This window comes from Archocentrus centrarchus, chromosome 20, assembly GCF_007364275.1.
Source record: "Archocentrus centrarchus isolate MPI-CPG fArcCen1 chromosome 20, fArcCen1, whole genome shotgun sequence".
Lineage (NCBI taxonomy): Eukaryota > Metazoa > Chordata > Actinopteri > Cichliformes > Cichlidae > Archocentrus > Archocentrus centrarchus.
Window position 1 is genome coordinate 2,503,304 of NC_044365.1, and position 12,091 is coordinate 2,515,394.

General features: G+C 47.9%; 1 protein-coding gene across 6 annotated transcripts in view; it reads right to left on the reverse strand.

The window, feature by feature from the left end:
- LOC115799961 (NACHT, LRR and PYD domains-containing protein 12-like) overlaps positions 1-12,091 on the reverse strand; it is an 80,856-nt gene that overhangs the window by 26,928 nt on the left and 41,837 nt on the right. For 5 of the 6 annotated variants that reach the window (XR_004021627.1, XM_030757255.1, XM_030757253.1 and 2 more), the window contains exon 6: positions 4,803-4,976. The exons of the other annotated variant lie outside the window; for it this stretch is intronic. Coding sequence is in view for 4 of the 5 variants with exons in the window: in XM_030757255.1 (XP_030613115.1) it covers positions 4,803-4,976 (174 nt within the window). In the remaining variant the exon portion in view is untranslated. The remainder of the gene's footprint in view (positions 1-4,802; positions 4,977-12,091) is intronic. 6 annotated transcript variants of the gene reach the window in all.

Below are 12,091 nucleotides of genomic sequence, written 5' to 3' on the forward strand. Positions count from 1 at the left end.
CTTGCCGGCTTCGGGCATATACGCCTTCGGCCCATCCCTAGTTTCCACATACCTGAAGGAGAGATCACGGGCCATTTTCTCTGAGGTGCGATAGACAGAGTACACTGGGGTTTTCTTCATTATCCCTTTCCTCTGTCCTACCCTCAGCTCAACCGCTCCGGTGATATCCTCCTGTCGTGCAGAAGTCATAGCATCCACCTCTTCCTCACTCTCTTTCTCTCCTTCACTTTCACTGCCACTATCTTCACTGACGTCGCTGTACTCTGGCTGGCGTCCTGCGTAGCTAGCTGAGATCATCGGCTCCCTCTGCGCCTCCTGCCGTGGTGTGACTGCTGGCCCCCGAATCGACGAGTTGACCACCTCTGGCACGTTAGTGGGGGATGGCACCCTGTAGGTGAGGGTGGCAACCCCTGTACTCCCCTCGGTCTGCATACCAACGTAATCGTTCATTGGTTGCAGGCTAAGTCGTGCTGGGGAGGCCTTCACCCTCGGGATTACCTTCTCAGGCCTCATTCTTGCTGGTGTCTTAACTTGGGGGGGCTGTTGTTGAGATGTTGATGGTTCTTCCCCGTCATCTTTGCCCGGGGTTGAAGTACTCTTGAGCCGCGATGTCCTCAGCGGGGCCCCCGGCGTCTCTCTGGCCACTGGAACCCAGGAATTTTTACCTCCTTGCCGCCTCAGCTTCACGGAAAGACGCTCCCGGAACTCCTTCTGCTGCTTCTTGGAGGTGACCAGTACCAGTTCTCTGATCCCGGACCAAGCTGCCGCCCCCAAAGTATGTAGACGACCAGCTCATACCATGGCCTGTTCTGCCACCAACCATGGCAAATCGCCTGATCTGACTCCATCAACACACATTGTCACTCGTGCATATCCTGCATTGCTGGCGCTGTGCAGTCTTTCTTCCAGCACGTCGATCAACTGTTGCTCGTATTCCTCTGAAGAATCTCCCTTCTGGTACTCCTTCACTGGAACATGTATAATGGCAAAATGCCCAGACTGTCCACCACTGGTGATCAGGATCTGTGTTCCTTTCTCCGACCCCTTCAACTCTTTAATTCTATCTTTTAACTCTTCGATGTATTCCCTGCCTGCTTGATTTTTTAACCCCTTTTTGAAATTACTATTTCTAGGATTATATTGGGAGTTTGTCAGAATAATCAGTCCATGTCCATCCAATTCCCATGGCTCACCATAGTGATGGTACATTGTCCTCTGAGTCTGGCCTCTCCATTTCATGGCCTCTGCTGGGACGGGATCAAGTTTAGCAAGCCAGTCCGACGGAGTCTCCTCTCGAGCTGGTTCCTCTGCCAGGCCAAATGGAGAAGTCCATTTATACTTCTCCCTCAGCCGGTCCTCCTGATCCCGCAGGAGGGATTGCACCTTCCGTGGCGTCTCTGATGCACTTTCAAGCTTGTAGGGCAGGTCCACTAGATGCAGCGTGGTTCCCTTGTTTTGCCACTCCAGGGACTCCATCTCAGAGTCATAGCCCGAACCTGAACCCCCATCCTGCCTATGGGATCCCACTATACTTTCAGGGAGGTCCTTGGAGAGCTCAGCAGCCTTCTCCTGATACTTTTCCAACTGTTTCAATATATCTCGGTGCTCTTTGTACTGCTTAGCTGCAATAACTTTTGTCCCTACTTCAGCTGCCCCAATACCTGTTACCTTCCCCAACATTTTAATAATGGGATCATATTCCGATTGGGGACTAACCCACGATGCTATGGGTCGTGGCTCTTCCTCTACACCGTCGGGCCATATCACCTTCACTGCCCATTCCAGCCACTTCTGTATTATATCCTTCTTCGTCCCCGGCTCAGGGGACGGTTCTACGTGAACCCAAATTCGGCTCAACACTTCGGGTGTCCGAAAAGCTTGGTTTCTGCTGCAAGCTGCATCCACCGCTTTACCAACCTCTTCCTCATCCAGATTGACACACCTTGTGGCTACGTGATATTGGATGGCGGCTTCCCATTTCTTCCATCCTTGTCCCCATGGGACAACATGAATCATCGCCCATGCCTAGACCTGGGATACTGCCGGCCCCATTGCTCCCGGCATCTCCGTCGACCCTGCCTCCGAAGGGGCAGGCGCCTCTGTTTCTTCCATGCCGGGTTCCTTGAGTGACTTAAAGAGGGACAACCCTTCTGATTTGGGCTCCTCAGGCACTCCTTCCCCGTTCGCCTCAGCCATCTCTAGACTGGTCCGGCGCTTCTTTGTCTTTGTCGTCTCGAGTTGCCCTTCTCCAAAGTCCCTCATAGTACTTTCGAGGCAAGGGATGGAGTCGAGCGTTGCCTTCCTGCAGAGTCCTCTGGGTCCCTGTCGGTCTGGGTGTCCTCAGCGACGTCTGCTGCTACTCCTGTCCGCGACACTCCGCTTCTGGACAGGTTGAGAGTGTCGGTTGATTGCCGCTTACGCTCTGAACAGCTCGCAAAGTCCTCACTGCCTTGCGCTGCTCCTTCCATCAATCCTGGGGTTATCTCCCACGAATGATAACCTCTCCGGGCTATCTGGGTTCTTTGGGCGCGGCGAAATCCTTTAGATCCCACAGGTATATATCTGTGACAGCTTCTCCATTTCAATAGGGTCCTGGCCACATACGTCAGCGGGGTATTACCCTCAACTGCAACTCTGTGACACTACTTAAAGCTGTAGCGGGGTGACTCGCCTGGCTTCTTACCACTGATAATCCTAACGTCTGCCCCGCTTCCGCTATACTCCGATGCTGCCAGTCAGGAAGGCTTACACAGCTGACCCCGAAGTATAGTCCCGTTAGATTTAGTGGCTAACCCCTTTTGATCAGTGCACTTGGAACCGTGCCAGGATTTATTTATCAGCTCGGACAGTGAGCCCAAGGGACATAAGTAAAGTTGAAGTGGACACTTAAAGACTAGTGTATCCAAACAGAGCTAGATGTTAGAGCTTAACTTGCCTAGAGTTTTACTATCGCATGAGAATAAATGTACTGTAAACAAGGGAAATAATTCTCAGAGGAATTATTCTGACTTTTTAGCGTAAAATTTTATTTTGCAGGTTTCAGCTCAAGCAAGTTGCAATTAGCTCAAAATCAGTTCTCAATCAATTCTTAATGTTCAGCAATCAACTCAAAAATCAGGACTTAAAATCGATGTAAATCAATCACTTAATCTTAATCAAAATGAATACTTATGAGCTGGGTAGTTGAGGAAGGGGTTTGAAAAACATCCAATTATACAATTAATCCTTTTTGGAAGAAAAGACTTAGAGTGAGTCACTCGGCCGAAGCGACCACACCCAATGTCCTGTCTGTTGCTGCCTCAGTGAAGTGGGGAAAAAGGATAAGTCCCAAAAGAAAGATATTGCTTTTCTTCTGTTAACTGTCCTCTTTTATAATCCTTGCTGTTGTGCAGATATCCTCCTTGAAATCCAGGGGATAGAAATCTAACAGTTTAGGTACCTCCAATCTTCATCTGAAATGACAGGGAGAACACACGCAAGTCTGTCCAAAGTCAAATTAGATATCCACAGCTGTGTTGGCTCTGTCCAATCTGCAGATCAGTCCTGGTGCTGGGAAGGGCTCCCAAGATTCTCGTCCGATGCTTCTGTGCATCACCTTTTATAGTTTAAATCTAAGACACATCCTAGTTTTAAAACATCATCATGACAAATTATCACCGAACCGTCCATACCCATTTATGGGACTGTTGTATTTAACCATTACTTCATTGGGTCTTTAGGTACTTTTCCATTCTGAACATGTCTGGACATGTTTTCAACTTTGCTCCTACTGGTCTTTAAGCAATGGTTTCTGTTCCTCATCTTACCCTGCTCAGTGATTCTTCAAGATTTCACAACTTCCTTTACATGTTGTGCTTCAAGTCATTTCTGTGTTAAACACATTCTTATCAATTAACTAAAAATTATACAGATTATTTGTTACATTCTATAAATCAACCTTACCATTTTATAAATCAGAATTATGATTGTCCACATAGTACCAGGCATAGGCCATCGACTAACCAAGATCTCAACCTCATCTGACTTCACTCGACAAGTCACATCATGGCCCAGTCCTTGATCAGTGTGTTAGCTGCTGTGACCAGTCTTTCTCCAGGCTCCAAATAAATAGTCTGGACCTAACTCCCACCCACACCACCCTGTGGCCCCCACCACACCACCCTGTGGCTTCTCTGTGATGGACCGCTCACCTGTTCAGGTGTACCACGCTGTTCCCTTCATCAAAGTTACCAATAAAGTTCCAAAGAAGAAAGAATGCAGAGAAATGTGCTGATTTAAAGCCTTTGAAGTGCTTCAGATGATATCTGTCCACTTGTGTCCACTAATTGATGAATGTCAGCTCTCTAATGCAGCTTTGATCTTCACAGTCTGCTTTATGAAACTCATTCTAACCCTGAATGTCAGAGTGTTCCTCCTTCTCTTTGCCATCATTCATGGTGGCAGTGGAGGACATTTGGATGTTGGACTGTGTTTTGGATGTTGTGTGTCTGTTTTGTGTTGGACTGCTGTCTGTAAAGCAAACGGCCATTTTGGTTTGGATTTCAGTGTCAGACAGACTTTAAGGTGGAATGAAGTGTTTTAGAGTTTCACAGTGAATTATCCAGTGGAGGATTTTTCTTCTTCTTTGAAGCTTTGAAATGTCAACATTGTTCTGCTACAGTCAATGGACTAAAGCAGAGAAGAAGAAACCAGACTTTACCATGAAGATCCTCAGTGTGGATCAGTATAATATCAGCCTTATGTCTGCAGTTTAGTGTTTCACATCAGATTCATCTCAGCACAACTAAAACATGGAGACTGACCCCAGAGTTTCAAGAAGACATCGTGGACTCTCCAGAAAACCACACAGATGCTTCACTCTTGAATCCTGCAGCTCGTTGATGCTCAGGTCCAGCTCTCTCAGATGGGAGGGGTTGGACTTCAGAGCTGCTGCCAGATAATCACAGCTGATCTCTGACAAACCACAGCGCTCCAATCTGTATAAAGAATCAAAGATGTGAGTTTATTAGACAAAGTTTGAGCTTGAAATCATTAATATTGTACCACTGTTAACAACATCACATTGTGTTGAAATAAAGTTTAGTTTTGTGAATAAATGTGTGAAATGCTCCTAAATATAAAGTGAAAATAAAGCTGATGACATTTGATTTGCTGCAGTTTCTTTGTGAGGGAGCAGTACATACAAACAGCTGCAGAGGGCGTGTCTGATGGATTGAACATCAAACAGGAAGTGTTGAGCTGAAATCTGCTCAGAATGAATGCAGGTGTGTCACAGGTGAATGTGGGTGGACTGTCACACTCTGTCACAGCGTAGCACGAGCGCACTAACATCCACTCTGATGGGAGTTTATTAGACAAAGTTTGAAATCATTCAGTGTTTCATAATCAGAGCTGAAGAAGCTTCACAATGTACAAGTTCATAAATCACTTCTTCTTCTTCTTCTTCTTCAGCGGCTGACAGCCAACATAAAGATGTATTACTGCCACCTAGTGGCTGCACTGATGATATGAGAGCAGCAGCAAGGATGTGAGGTTCCAATCCCACAAAGCCTTTGGGCACTAATCTCCACAGCCCACTAGTACATGTGACCTTTGAACCCTGATTCTCTGAAGAATTCCTGTTTCCCTTCCAAAGCTCCAAAGTGCTGCTGTGCCTCCATTGATAACCCCCTGCAATAACACATCTAAACTGAACTCCTGCACAGCCTTGCTTCTAGATCTTAGTTTCAGAGCTTCTCCAGCTCCTCTGGATCCACTACATTTGAATCCAACATGTTCCACTGTTTCCCTCTCTTCATGTTCCACACTGCCCTGGATGAGGTTTTCCTACCAGCTGCATAGTTGACTTTAATCCTGTGTGACCTTCCTGACCTACAAATACAGCTTCTTCCCTTCTCTTTCTCCCTGTTGTCTTGACTCCATCCACTTTTCCCTCACTTCTGTGGAAGTGTCTTCCCTTTGTCCCTGTGTCCCACCTGTGCTGCCATTTCTTTGGCATGTTGAATCCTATCAGTGCTTTTCCTCCCACTTTACAAAGAGCCACCTCCACCTGCTCTCCTTTAAGTTCCTGTTTAGCCAAAGTGTCTGCCATTTCATTTCCTTTAATATCCACATGCGCTGCTCCCAAATCCATTTCATTTCCCTGCCCTTCTCCACCAGGTGAGGATCCAGCAGGAGTGCTTCATCCAGGAAATCTGGCCGGCTCTTTGAGCTGAAATGATGTGAGCTAGTAAGCACTGAAGCTGCATCTGAAGCAAAGATCACTTTTTCTTGCTGTCACTTTTCTGTCCACTGCAGAGCCGTTATTATTGCTGTCATTGCTGCTGTGTATACTGCTGTGTGCTCTCACATCCTTTCTGATTCACTCACTCTCAGCTTTGCTGTTGCACATCAACTTCCTCCATGACCTGTTTCCATGTCTGCAGAGCCGTCTGTGGAAATGTGCAGGTAGCCTTGGTACAGCTGATCCAGATGTTCCATGAAGAAATGTCTGCTGTTGTTCCTGTTTCAGGTTGATCATCATCCATGAAGGTGGAGCTGCTAGAAATCCTGTTGGACTAAACTGGACTTCCACTGCTGGATTCTCACTTTCCCACCTGGAACCACTCCTCCTTGGCCTTTCTCTCTCCCAGTTATCAGTTCAAAGATCTTTGGTGTGATGGAACCTCTGGATCCTTTCAATGAAGCCCAGTAAACCCCTGTTAGCTGCTGGGGTCTCAAAGCAAGTGGCATCTCTCCTCCTTCCACCTACACAGCAGATCATCTGCCTCCATCTCCCCCTATCCCAGCATCCTCCTCTGTCACACCAACCTTTAACATTAATCTCAAAGTGAGAGAAAAAGGAGCTTCATGGAATGAAGAACTCTGATGAATGAGTCATTACAGATATACCTGAATCACAACCAGGGCTGGACTGGTAATCGGGCGTACTGGGCATTTGCCCGGTGGGCCGACAGTCCTCAGGGGCCGATGCTGTTGGATTTTTTTTTTCTTTGCTTTTTTTTTTTTTTTCTAAGAGATTGGCCCAAAATTTAGAGGGGGCGGCCCATTGGCCCATCTTCAATATAGACAGTGGACAGAACCAATCAGGATATAGGATGAAAGCGGCCCCACCCTTTCTCTGCGTGGTTTCCTGTAACTCCCGCTAGTAAGTTCAGTGTGTTAAAGAAGAGGGAACATGGAGAAACTGAGCGGCAGAAAGGAGGTGAAGAGAATTTACGTGCGACGAAATTGAAGAGTGTCGCTGTAGATGCTACAAAATGTGTAAAGATCACAGACATGTTCACTGCTGTAGCCTCCACATCCTCTGTAATAGCAATGCTCCAGCAACAGCAGGCTGTAGGCAGTGCAGGCAAGAGGCATAGGCGACATATGCGGCTGCATAGGGACCTCTGACCACCATGGGGCCCCCAAGCTCATCCACATTTGTAATGACATTTTTTTGGGTTGTTTTAATTTTTTACAAATGCCAATTTTCTAAAAGAAAGAAGAGACTATTCTAACTGTCCAGATTTGTACACTTGTAACAACACTAATTTAATGAGTAGGCTACACTCTAAATATTTCTGTCTCAGACTGATGCTGAAAAGCCAATTCATGCATTTATTACTTCTAGGTTGGACTATAGTAATTCATTATTATCAGGCAGTCCTAAAAGCTCTCTGAAAAACCTTCAGATGATCCAAAATGCTGCAGCTAGAGTACTGACAGGGACTAGAAAGAGAGAGCATATTTCTCACATAGTGGCATCTCTTCATTGTCTCATAGTACTTCTTGTCCCATTGGACCTCAGTGCAGCTTTGATACTGTTGACCATAACATTTTATTACAGAGATTAGAGCATACTATAGGTATTAAAGGTACTGCACTGCAGTGGTTTGAATCATATTTATCTAATAGACTCCAATTTGTTCATGTAAATGGGGAGTCTTCTTCACACACTAAGGTTAATTATGGAGTTCCACAGGGTTCTGTGCTAGGACCATTTTTATTTACATTATACATGCTTCCCTTAGGCAGTATTATTAGAAAGCATTGCATCAATTTTCATTGTTATGCAGATGATACTCAGCTTTACCTATCAATGAAGCCAGATGACACACATCAATTAGTTAAACTGCAGGAATGTCTTAAAGACATTAAGGCCTGGATGACCTCTAATTTCCTGCTTCTAAATGCAGATAAAACTGAAGTTCTTGTACTCGGCCCCACAAATCTTAGAAACATGGTGTCAAACCAGATACTTACTCTGGATGGCATTACTTTGGCCTCCAGTAACACTGTGAGAACTTGGAGTCATTTTTGACCAGGATATGTCCTTCAATGCACATATTAAACAAATATGTAGGACCGCTTTTTTGCATTTGTGCAATATTTCTAAAATTAGAAACATCCTTTCTCAGAGTGAGGCTGGAAAGCTAATTCATGCATTTATTACTTCTAGACTGGACTATTGTAATTCATTATTATCAGGCTGTCCTAAAAGCTCCCTGAAAAGCCTTCAGCTGATCCAAAATGCTGCAGCTAGAGTACTGACAGGGACTAGAAAGAGAGAGCAGATTTCTCCCATATTGACTTCTCTTCATTGGCTCATAATCCCGCATCACCCCAACAGAGCACTTCTCTCTCAGACTGCTGGCTTACTTGTGGTTCCTAGGATACTTATGAGTAGAATGGGAGGCAGAGCCTTCGGCTTTCAGGCCCCTCTTCTGTGGAACCAGCTCCCAGCTTGGATTCAGGAGACAGACACCCTCTCTATTTTTAAGATTAGGATGACTGTTGGGTTTATTCTGTAATTATTGTAAGGTCTTTACCTTACAGTATAAAGTGCCTTTATGTGCCTGTTTCTTGTGAGTTAGTGTTGTATAAATAAAATTGAATTGAAAAGGTTGAAACAGTAATGCATCCTAAAAAAATTAATAATCAACTTTAACCCTCCAGCATTAATAACGGTTAAGTTCAGGGGACAATGAAGTGGTATGAGGGGGGTCCCAAATCAAATCTTGCTTAGGGCCCCTCTGCTGTAGGTGAAGACAGCAGCAGCGAACACAGAGAGGAGCAGCCAGAGATGCAGGCTTTGGAAACGGAGGGACAGAGTGAGCGGGAAAGTGTAGTACGTACGAAGGTAGTAACGTTAGGATAATACAGGGACTTTGAAGTGATGGAGGTAACGTTAGCTCTGTTACATGAGAATGATGTCATGATCCTGGGCCGGTGGCCCAGCGTTTTGAGTTCTTTTGTGTAGCTTTCGTTTGTTGTACTTCTCAGGTTGTTTTCTTGGTGTTTCTTTTAGTTTCTCTGTTTGTTGTTTGAGTGTGCGGTTTGGTTTCCTTGTGTTTTCATTTTGTAATATTGCCTTTGTTAAGTTTTCTGTGTTTAGATTAGTATCTGTTATGTTTAGTCAGTTCCTGTTTTATTTTGACAGTCTCGTGTTCCTTGTGCTTTGTGTTTAGTTTTGCTTCCCCTTTGTCATTAGTCTCATTCATTTCACCTGTTGTTCCCAGTTGTTTCCCCTCACCACTCGTTTCCTTTGTGTATTTAAGTCTCAGTGTTGTTTAGTTCAGTGCTCAGGTCCTCGTCAGTTTTTGCCTGTGTGTTTTGTCTTCGAGTTTTTGAGTTTCTAGTTCCTGCTTTCAAGTTTCGAGTTTACTGTTTTGTGATTATTGAAGTTTTAAAATAAACTTCCCTCTAAACCTACTCTTGTCATGTCCTGCACTGGGGTCCTCCCTGCCTTGCCAGCATGCAGCTGTGACAGTAGGACCTGAACCCAGTATGGACCCCGCGGATCGCGAGTTATTCGGGCCGGGAGTGTCAATGTGGGAGCCGCGGCTCGCTTCGAAAGGCGAGCCGCAGTACATTGGCACTCGCCTGGCCCTGGGAGGACCTGGCTGGAGGAATAAGCCTCGGCGTCGCCGCACCTCACCTTCGCCTCCAGCCCAAGCTTCCCCACAGCAGCTGCCGTTCACGACAGCTGCCGTATCTCCACCAGCTTACTCTTCTCCCGCCGCTTTCCTGGCACGGATGTGGGATGGGGAAGAGGAGCCTGCCGCCGCTACGCTTCCAATTCATACGGGCGGATGGAAGCGCGGATGGAAGCGCGGATGGAAGCGCGGCTCATGGTGGCGAAAGAAGCAGCCACCAGCTGCTGCCTCTGAAATTCCTGCACAGCCTCAGCCTGGAATCACTGTGCAGCCACAGACCACTGCTGTCACCGTAGCCTCCGCCCCTGTGTGTGAAATCACCGGACAATTTGTGAGTGCTACACATACCGCTCTTACTGATAACACCTCATCTGGGATTGTTTACACACCAGAAAGACGCAAACAGGATACTGACACTGTCATTTTGCTCTGTGAACAATGGATTGAGCTGCCTGATGAGGCCTGTCAGGACACCATTAAGCACATTATACAGAGACTGGTAACCACTCATTCAGGACTTTTAGATGACTTACCTGAGCTAATTAGGATTTTCATTATGGAAGTGATTCTCCCTGGCTTTCTAATTCCCTCTGCTAAGACTGTTGAACTGCCGGTTAAGCCTAAGACTGTGAGCGATACTCCTGTAAAGCATGCTGCACCTGTTTTTGTTCCACAGGCAGTACCAGCCAAGGACCGGCCCGCGTCTGCACCCGCTTTAGGTTCGCGGGTTGGATTGGCCGAGGACAGGCCTGATTCTGCACCTGTTCCTGCTTCTCAGAGTAGAAGCCTTCAGCGTCTGCATCAGCCGCCTCAGAGCCTTCAGCCTCTGCATCAGCCGCCTCAGAGCCTTCAGCCTCTGCATCAGCCACCTCTGCTCACCCAGCTCCCTTTGCTCCTGCTCCCTCTGCTCACCCAGCTCCGGTCCCCTTAGTCCCTGCTCCCTCAGCTCACCCAGCTCCGGTCCCCTTAGTCCCTGCTCCCTCAGCTCACCCAGCTCCGGTCCCCTTAGTCCCTGCTCCCTCAGCCCACCCAGCTCCGGTCCCCTTAGTCCCTGCTCCCTCAGCTCACCCAGCTCCGGTCCCCTTAGTCCCTGCTCCCTCAGCTCACCCAGCTCCGGTCCCCTTAGTCCCTGCTCCCTCAGCTCACCCAGCTCCGGTCCCCTTAGTCCCTGCTCCCTCAGCTCACCCAGCTCCAGTCCCCTTAGTCCCTGCTCCCTCAGCCTCGGTCCCTTTAGCGCTTTCAACTCCAGTTTCTCTGGTCCTTTGTTCCCCTCGGTTAGTGCTTTGGTCCCTATATCCATCTCAGTCCCCTTCGGTCCTTTTAGTCGCTCCCTCCTCTGGTCCCTCAGCTCCAGTCCCCTCAGCTCCCTTGCCTTCAGCTTCGCTCCCCTCGGTTCCCACTTTAGTCACTTCGCTCCCCTCGGTTCTCTCAACCATGGCTTCGATTCCCATTGGCCCCACAGCTTCGGTCCCCTCGGTTCCCGTTGTAGTCCCTTCAGTCCCGTCGGCCTCAGCACCTGTAGTTTCGCTCCCTAGAGTCCCCTCGGCCTCCGCCTCGGTCCTCTCAGGTCCCTCGGTCCCCTCTGTCCCTCAGGTTCCCTCTGCTCTGGTCCCTTTAGTGCCTTCGGTCCCTTCAGCTCCTTTAGTGCCTTCGGTCCCTTCAGCTCCCTCGGTGTCGCCCTCGTTGGTCCCTTCAGCTCCCTCGGTGTCGCCCTCGTTGGTCCCTTCAGCTCCCTCGGTGTCGCCCTCGTTGGTCCCTTCAGCTTCCTCGTTAACTTTGGTCCCCTCGGTCCCTCAGGTCCCCTCAGCTTTGGTCCCTCTGATCCCAATAGTTCCCTCATTTTGTTCTTTACCCCCTTCAGGTCCCTCAGCTCTTTCCCCTTCGGTCCCTTTAGTCACTCCCTTAGCTCCCTCCTCTGATCCCTCTGCTCCCTCCTCTGGTCTCTCCTCTGCCTCGGTCCCCTTGGCCACCTTAGATTCACCCCTGCCTGACCCTGTTTGTGAGTCACCTACAAAGCAGCCCCAGCCGTTAAAGAGACGGCCGTGCGTCCTGCTCGGCAGCATGGCTCTTTCGAGTTCCCTGGCTCCTTCGAGTTCCCTGCCTCTTTTGGTAATTCGGAGCCTTTCAAGTGTTTGGAGCCTTTCAAGTATCCTGAGCCTGCCTGCCTTCAT